Raw genomic sequence first — 9734 nt, 5'->3', positions numbered from 1 at the left:
ATTATAAAGTCTTCACCTTAAAATATAAGCACCTGTTGCTGTGATTCCTATATAAATGCAGTTGAATTGAATTGAATCTAAAGAAGGATATTTATTCCATTTAGCAGCCTTCATTTGTAGCCTTTCTTTTCCCGATTGCCTTTTGGGAGATTTATTGCTTATTTATTGTTTATAAAATTACTTTGATTACAATTCATGATTTTTTATTATCACTAAATTTCAGCTACTAAATTTGTGATCAATTTAATGACGTACCCCTAACCTTTGGTAATACTATATTTTTAGCAGATATGATTACTATTGTTGAAAATAAGTAAATGAGCCACTACAATCGTTATAATACATCCTGGAATAAGTTCAGTTGAATTCTAAAAATTATTAATGTTAATGTTATTATAAGGTTAAGGTTTTGAAGCCTTAAAGGATGTTGATGAACACCTTGACTTTTTGTTGTGTGAGTACAAAGCACACTTTAAAAGTGAGCTTGAAGACTTCTAATATTTAAAGCAACTTTAAAGTGTATATCTTTGAAATTTAAAGCAAAATCTCAAAGATATATGCTGTAAAATTATAAAGAGTGACTTGTACAGGGTGAATGATGGTGTTGGAAAAGCAGAACAACAGATAAAGTGAACCTCTCTTTTATCTCATTCCAGGCCACAACGCAGTATGATGACATCTTTTCACACTCCGGTAACTTCAGTGGGTAAACTGTGAAAACCAGTTGCCACAATGCAATGTGTGTAAGGGTCCAGTGGTGGTGTTGTGGCCCGAGGCGGGATGCTGCTGGCGGTCGGTCAGTATGACTCTGCTGGACTTGTGGCTGTCACGCTCCATCCCCATGTGCCTGCTCCTTCAGAGCCTTGTCCTAATGGCCTTGTGCTTTCCCTCGGCCAGCATGTGTCCAAAAGGCTGCATATGCCAACGCGACCCCCACCTCCATGGCTTCAATGTTACCTGCAGTCAGTCCCGCCTCAAAGAGATTCCTCCCAGTCTGCCAGTGGACACTGTCCTGCTGAGGCTGGACCACAACCAGATAGGCGGTGTGCCCGATCTGGCCTTCCACGGACTTAGGCTTTTGAGGGAGCTCAACCTTTCTTACAATGCAGTGGAGACTTTAGGGGAAGGTGCCTTCAGTGGCATAGAGGCAACTTTACAGGTGCTGGACCTTTCTCACAACCGCATCACTAGCGTACACAAGGATGCCTTTGCTCGACTGAAGGCCCGGATCATTGTAGATGATAACCCTTGGCATTGTGACTGCGCCCTTCAGCAGGCCATTGGAGGAATGGCCCATAACCACGAGGCCGCTGCCCGGGTTCTCTGTAGGAGCTCGGAACTCCATGATCAGGAAGGACAACCCTTCTTGGCAGTTGACACAGACCTCTGTAACTTGGCAAAAAGGACCACAGATTATGCTATGCTTGTAACCATGTTTGGTTGGTTTGCTATGGTCATTTCTTATGTGGTGTATTATGTTCGTCAGAACCAGGAGGCCGCCCGACGACATTTGGAGTACCTCAAGTCTCTCCCCAGTAAGCCGAAGAAAGCAGACGAGACTGATGACATAAGCACTGTTGTCTGACAGCAGTGTTCCCATGACTACGTCCGCCAAAAACCCAATGAACACCAAAATGTTTATGTAACAGGACCTACGTTTCTAGTGTTTACTATACCAAACTTTTACGTAATGTGAGCATCAAAATATTTGTATTTTGGAGGTTTTGTTGTATGTCTTTATCAGGGTTTGTTCACGACTGAGATGAAAGGGGAGGCCACACCAAGATTTTTTTTCTACAGTGCAAAGAAAATACAGAATCTTGAAAATTAGAATCTCAGGTTTAAATATTTAAATGGTAATAACTTTTGTAGAGGAAAATTTGGAATATGTAGTGCTCTGTCTAATATGGACAAATAAAATTAAGAGAATTCATTTTTATGGGAAAGATTTCACTGGAAACCCCATCCAACACTGAATATAGACAGTACTGGATTCTTTGGAAGCCCCTTTCTGCCAGGAAAAGAAATAAAATAGAGAGATTTAAATATATTTTAATTATTTCTAAAGTTCTTGAAGTATATGTGGACATTTCGGCTTAGTAAATCACAGTTTTGGCATACCATGAATATTATTATGGTTTTTCTTTCCTTGGAAGTAATGGGGGTTTTTTCTTTCAGAAAATTGAATTATGAATTATGAATTATTGGTCACTGCCTATCTAATCTTTTGCTAGGCTACAGATGTTCCCATTTTGGTGTAGTAGAAACATTTATTTCTTAACCATTGTGACAACTGAAGTCACTAATTAAATATTCTAGTGGTCCAGACTTGGCTCATTTAACCTACATATTCGGTCCAATTGCCACAGCAGTTTTTAGCCACCCTTATTTATACAGTACCTAACAATTCTTAAAATGATAAATAAAACATTGTTGATTGAGTTTAAAGTCTCATTGCTGACAATCTTAAGTGGAAGTTTTCTTAAGTTATTATACAACAAGATCTTTTAAAATGTAGGGTGATTATTGGGATATTCCATTAAATGTAGCAAATTAATGTGGCTTTTTTTTTTTTTGGAAAACATAGTAACCTTTTTAACCCATCACTAATGAAACCACACCCCCTTCTGTTTAAGAAGAAAACTGAGTGTATAGTAATTTCATTAATAAGTTATTATATCATGAAAGTATCTTGTTATAATAAGCTATTTTCATTATGGTTTTAACAATGTACTGCCATACCAAGCTTCAAAATTCTGTAAGGTTAGACACCAAACATTACAGCTTCAAAATTCTGTAAGGTTATACGTGCTACCATGCAAACATGAAAAAAAAAATGCCAAAACAAAGTAATCTAAAAAATAGATATTTAAATGCCAGAAATTCTTATTAAATTATGTGAATTATATTGAAAAACTTGCACACCTATTGAATGTTTCTTGATAGTAAATTTGTCTGCATTCCAATGAGAAACTTGTTAACAGTTGAAATGAAGTTCACTGAATACCTCACAATATGTAATTATAACACGTACCCATATCGCTAATCCTGTGAAAGACGTATGCGCAGAGAGGCATAATTAAAATCTATGCCTGTGCTTCATCTTAAAAGTCAGGACTGTGACATCTAGGAAAGAGCATGCAAAAGTGTGTAGGGGAAGCAATGGCTGCTGTTAAAAATGTGAAGTCCGTTGGTTTGTTTGTGATATCTACCACAGATACTGTACATGGAAGCGCAACAGAAAATAATTTGGGATAATCATTTCTGCAAGTAGATGCACCTCAAAGTCTTTGCATAGGATGGCATATGTTATGCTATCATATCACTACAGCATTTTGAGATTCCATGTTCTGTGTATATGGTAACACCAAAAGATTTGTTGACTTATATCAAACCTCCTAAACCTCCTCAGCTGAACTGCATAAACTCTGTGCTCCATCCTGCACAGGAGCTGTCTTCGGTATGTTAAGATGAGTTTATTTTTGAAAAGAAAAAAAAAAAATCGGCTTTAGTTTTATTGATTAAAGAGTAAAACCCTTGAAAACTGTAAATATTCAAATCTGTAAATCATTGATTTATAATGATGTCACTTTTTATCTAAATATTTAGACACTTGAAAGTCAAATGCTAAAAACATTACTAATCTGCTTCATCAAGGCTATATGGATATGGTCTGATTAGATTTGAGTGATCAGACAACTCAAGAGATTAGATTGTGATATTGCTAAATCGTGGTAGATATTTTGCCATCGCCTTTTCCTAACTAACTTCTGAACTTTTTAAATCAGTGACTGATTGGGAGAATACGTTTTCAGGGGTTTTGAAAGCTGCAGAGTGCGGTTGTATCCAGCCATTTATTGTACTTCCCAAAATGGACAAGCTGACCATCACAACCACCTCATGTTATGGTTGGCATGAATATATGTTTGAATGTCTTCCTGGAGAGGCTGTCTGAAAATGTGAATACTATGTCTCACTGAGCTTTTAAGAACCTTATTTTTAAGTGTGGCTTTTGAAAACAACTGTTTTGGTCAGGCGCCACATTGCACAAACTGTCCAAGAGCTTTTTTGTCTTTTATAGAATTTGGAGGACATAATCAGTGTGCTGTAAGTCTCGTTAAGAATGTGATCCACAATATATCTGTCAGTTTGGGTTCTTCATCATGAATATATACAATCCTTTTTTTGATTGGAAACAAATGTTTCAATAACTGTTGTTTGACTTTTAATATCTTAATGCTTAGAAGTAGACCATATAAAACATTAACAAACTTGGCATAGTTGGTTGCAAGTAATAGCAGCCAATGTAACATTTTGTTTCCAACCTGAACTCTCGCTGTCTGAACTACTACAGCAGGAATCTACAGAATATGCTTGATAATGGAGTTTAATTGGAGTTTGAACCTCTTAATGGTAAGGATAATAGATATTAGAAAGATATTTTTAACAAAAAGACATTTTAACCTAGAATTGCTGAGTTCTCTATACCTTGGAAAAATTAATTGGACAAAACAAAAACTCACATTCACAATTCAGTTTATAGCTTTGGAAGCTCCACAGTTTTCCACAGTATTCCACAGTTTTCATCTGTGGGTGGAGCCTCTTTGTCTTAGATTTGGTTAAGTATGGAACACCAGCAAGTACTGGACTTTGGTCATGTGACCCTGTTTGTATTAACATACAGTGGGAGAAATAATTATTTTATCCCCTGCTGAATTTGGAAGTTTGCTCACTGCCTTCACAGATTTTCTATAGGATTGAGGTTTAGCCACTCCATGACCTTAGTGTGCTTCCTCTTTAGTCACTCCTTTGTTGCCTTGGTGGTATGTTATGGGTCATTGTCATGCTGGAAGTCCCATTCACCACCCATCTTCAGTGTTCTGACTGAGGGGAAGGAGCTTCTCGTCCACGATTTTATGGTACATGGCCCTGTCCTTTGGCCTCTCAGTGTGGTAAAGTCGTCCTGTACTCTTAGCAGAAAAACAGCCCGAAAGCATAATGTTTCCACCTCTGTGCTCGACTCTGGAGAAGGTGTTCTTTGGGTCAGACTTAGCATTTCTCTTCCTCCAAACATGGCAGGTCGAGTTGATGCCAAAGAGCTTAATTTTGGTTTCATCTGACCACAACACTTCCTCTTAAGCCTTCTATGAATCATTTAGATGTTCACTGGCAAACTAAGGCAGGCCTGTACATGTGCCTTCTTGAGCAGGGGGACCTTGCAGGTGCTGCAAGTATACTGTGCTACCAGTGGTGTTCTTGGAGACTGTGGTGCCAACTGTATTCAGATCATTAACAAGCTCCTCCTGTGTAGTTTTGCAGTGATTCACCACTTTTTGTGATCATTCTCACCCTATGAAGCAAGATCTTGCATAGAGCTCCAGACCGAGGGCAGTTTATTTCATTTGATAGTTTTCCGTTTCTTAATACTTAAAACTTAATACAGTTGTCACCTTCTCACCAAGCTTCTTGCTGATGGTCTTGTAGTGCATTCCAGCCTTGTGCGGGTCTACAGTCTTGTCCCTGACATCCTTTGACAGCTCTTTGGTCTTGCTCATGATGATGGAGAGGTTGGAATGGAAGAAACTGATTCTGTAGACAGGTGTGCTTTATACACATAAAGAATTGAAATCAGCAGTATCTATAATTTATTGATTGATTGATTGATTGATTGTGTACCACATGGGCACACAGTCAACCTGTGGGAGCCAGAATTCTGGTTGGGTTATAGGCGATCAAATACTTATTTAATCAATTACATGCAAATCGTTTTAGAACTTTTATGTAATGCCTTTTTTTCTGGATTTTTGGTTGATATTCTGTCTCTCTCAATTAAAATGAAACCACCATAAAAATTAGACGCTTTTCAATTCTTTATAAATGAGCACACTTACAAATTCAGCAGGGGATCAAATAATTATTTCCCCTACTGTAAGTGCCCATTTAAGAAGTTACAGGTAGTCAAGAAGTTAACCAAATTAACAGCTTAGGATCTTTTCTGGAACACCTTGATGAAAGGATCACCTCAGCATATTACATTCATGCAGGAAGTGTAAGGAACACTAAATCTGTCCAATAGCAAGATCTCTAAATACTAAACTGAATGAAGAAGTGGAAAACATCAGTAAGCATACAGAGTCAGCAAACAGCCAGAAAAAGATTACAGATCGGATGCAACAGACAGTCTCTGAAATAGCCCATAGTCCTAGGAAATGACATCTAAAATTTAACACAAAAAGTGCATACATGCATTGCAAGGTGTGGATATAGACTTAACACAGCATTGGCATCAGCAGAGAAGATTTGGCAGGTTTTTCATGGGTGCAACCCACATACCGAACTCTGCTGCTCAACCCGCCATTTAAGGGGAAACAAACAAGCTTTCCAGCTGTATTAGATTTATTGCCAAAAAGTATTGTTACAACAAAGAAATACTTGACCAAACACAAATTTAATACTTGTGTGCTAAGTTCACATCCACACCTTGCAATATATGTTCAGTGCTAGCATTCAGTTTGACTGTAGAAACTTATTGGGTTGGTGGGAAGGATGTCTCACTAAAGTGCAGTAAATGGACGTTTGCATCCCTAACTCTACTCTTCACTCCTATTCTGAGCCCTTTATTTATTTATTTTATTACTCTACTCATGAGCTGTAACCTCTGAGCAACAAAGAAGACTGGCACTGGCCTTTGCTGAGAATGCAGTCTCCAAGTGCTGTTCAAGTTTTTACATTTTCATGATTACAACCATGCCAATGTTGCCATGCATCAAATGATGACAACTAGACTTTCTCCATGTAAACTGGGCAAATTCCTGCTCCTGCTTTCACTAGAAGGTCAAAAATATGCTACTATTAGATCTTAGCTTTCTGGTTCTTCATGGACAGGTTGCTATATTGTACTGGGTATTTGTTCCTTCAGTTTGTGACATCTTTGTTTATTCCTACTGTTATAGCTAGCTGTTGTCAATCAGAGTAAATCTTTGTATGTCTGTACTGAGCAAAAGGAAGCACAATACTAAATGTCAGTTGCAGTCGATTCTGTTTGTTTGTGTTGTTACTCATTCCTTCAGTGTCAGTATTGTTATCATATCCCTTCATTGTATTCACTGTTAATAGACCCTTTCAAGAGATGGATAGATTCTTCAAGAAAGAAGATAGCAGTTAATATGATTATCTCACTCATTGCAAATCCCCACCACCACCACCCTCCTGAGGTCATGGTACTAATGACCTCAATCATTGTTCTTTTATAACAGTGTGTTCCCAACCATTGGCTGAGGAGAAAAATTATTGGTTTTTCCTCAAATTACTTTCTTCTCATTACAGTCACCGAAGCCCATGAGCACAGACAGTCAGTAGAAACCAGGTGGAACCAGCCTTACACTGATATATATTATATTGCCAAAAGTATTCACTCACCCATCCAAATCATTGAATTAGGTGTTCCAATCACTTCCGTGGCCACAGGTGTATAAAACCAAGCACCTAGGCACGCAGACTGCTTCTTCAAATATTTCTGAAGGAATGGGTTGTTCTCAGAAGCTCAGTGAATTCCAGGATGGTACCGTGATAGGAGGCCACCTGTGAAACAAGTCCAGTGATAAAATTTCCTCACTTTTAAATATTCCACAGTCAACTGTTAGTGGGATTATAACAAAGTGGAAGTGACTGGGAACAACAGCAACTCAACCATGAACTGTTAGGCCACGTAAAATGACAGTGGGGTCAGCAGATGCTGAGAGGTCAATAAACTTCCTTCAGAGTCAGTCACTACAGACCTCCAAACTTCATGTGGCCTTCAGATTAGCTCACGCACAGAGAGCTTCATGGAATGGGTTTCTATGGCCAAGCAGCTGCATACAACCTTACATCACCAAGTGCAATGCAAAGCATCGGATGTGTAAAGCATGCTGCCACTGGACTCTAAAGCAGTGTGTTCTCTGGAGTGACAAATCCCCCTTAACTGGCAATCCAGTGAACGACTCTGGGTTTGGTGGTTACCAGGACAACAGTACTTGTCTGACTGCATTGTGCCAAGTGTAAAGTTTGGTGGAGGGGGGATTATGGTGTGGGGTTGTTTTTCAGGAGTTGGGCTCGGCCCCTTAGTTCCAGTGAAAGGAACTCTTAATGCTTCAACATGCCAAGACATTTTGGACAATTTCATGCTCCCAACTTTGTGGGAGCAGTTTGGGGATGGCCCCTTCCTGTTCCAATATGACTGCAGTCCTGACCTCAACCCGATAGAACACCTTTGGGATGAATTAGAGTGGAGACTGTGAGCCAGGCCTTCTCATCCAACATCAGTGTCTGACCTCACAAATGTGCTTCTTGTGGAAAGCCTTCCCAGAAGGGTTGAAGCTGTTATAGCTGCAAATGGTGGGCCGACATCATATTAAACCCTATGGATTAAGAATGGGAGGTCACTCAAGCTCATATGTGTGTGAAGGCAGATGAGCAAATAGTTTTGGCAATATAGTGTATAAAAGGTAAAGGAAATTACATTTTTACCACAAAATAATAAGCTTAAGAAATCCTGGAAGTACTTGATGGACTTTGGGTATTACAAATTTTTCATTTTCAATTCATGGCTTGTTAGTGAGCGTAAATTGACTTCTGGATTATGAAGTAAGAATATGAAGATAGTGAGTGCTAGGATCACATGTAAATAGCAATGTGGATGTTTTGTGAAATATTTGAAATCCCTTTAAATAGCTGGTCTTGTCTTTAATAGGCAATGTCCTACTCCACAAGACTGGATCAGGATCGTCTGTAAAATGCATGCACAATGTCATGGAGCAAAGTGTAGCCAAGGACTTGAGAGTATTTCTAAGTGCCTGAATAGTTCTCTTGCAATTTATCTTTTTTCTTTTATGTCTTCTTTTTCCATCTCTTTGCCTGAACTTTCATAATTTAGGATTCTTACTGTTTAGTGGATTTGTCCATTTATGCTTTTGCTAGTTAGAAAAGAAAAAAGCAGAATCAACCATGTTGATGTAAAGAGTGGTTACAATATATTAATAATTATACTGTACCGTAGTGCAGATCTTGCACAAAAAGAGCAGTGTGTAATAGACTAACACATCATGTTAGCATTGATTTTCATAGATGTGGCATGAAATACAGAAAATAAAATAAAGGAGGTACTTAATGGTTCATGTTATTTTTAAAAAAAAAAAACAAATTCACTGTAAATGAGTAATGGATTACCATAATCCCAAGAGTTTCCTCAAGATTAATAGCGCTGTTGTTGAGTAAAATGTCAGTGTGTGGTAATAATTATTCATCCATCCATACATCCATTTTCTTCTGCATATCCATTTCAGGGTTGCAGGAGGGTGAGGTGGTGTGGGGGCAGGAGCCTATCCCAGCTGCCATGTCACAGGACATGGACAGACCGCCAGCCTGTCACAGGGCCAACATAGAGAGAAAGACAACCACTCACATTCACACTGATGGGCAATTTAGAAACAGCAATGATAATGATTATCAGAAAGACAGTGTTTCTCAAATCTTCTTCTATCCCAAACTGAAAGAAGCATCTCAACTCCTCCCCCCTTTCTCTCTTTCTCCCTGTGTGTCGAGACAAAGTACTTTGGCATAGTACAATGCATTTCATGATTCTGTTTACTCTTGGATGCCAGCGCTACAATTCTGAAACAACACCACCTACGTAGCTTTTACATTAGTTGAAGCTGTCATTCTGTGAGAAATAAACAAGCTTGGTGCTCATTACA

At 38.6% G+C, this 9734-nt stretch overlaps 1 protein-coding gene across 1 annotated transcript; it reads left to right on the top strand.

Moving 5' to 3' along the window:
* The first annotated feature begins 802 nt into the window (after positions 1–802).
* lrrc3b (leucine rich repeat containing 3B) lies at positions 803–1790 on the top strand. The gene has a single exon (XM_030741760.1). The coding sequence runs from the start codon at positions 803–805 to the stop codon at positions 1583–1585; it is 783 nt and encodes a 260-aa protein (XP_030597620.1). The 3' UTR covers positions 1586–1790.
* Positions 1791–9734: the final 7944 nt, after the last annotated feature.

This window comes from Archocentrus centrarchus, chromosome 11, assembly GCF_007364275.1.
Source record: "Archocentrus centrarchus isolate MPI-CPG fArcCen1 chromosome 11, fArcCen1, whole genome shotgun sequence".
NCBI lineage: Eukaryota > Metazoa > Chordata > Actinopteri > Cichliformes > Cichlidae > Archocentrus > Archocentrus centrarchus.
Note: the sequence above shows the minus strand (reverse complement) of the source record. Positions and strands in the feature narration are given on the sequence as shown.

What these genes read in the sequence shown, in the direction of transcription:
- lrrc3b (XM_030741760.1), top strand. Translation starts at nt 803, where the DNA reads ATGACTCTGCTGGACTTGTGGCTGTCACGCTCCATCCCCATGTGCCTG.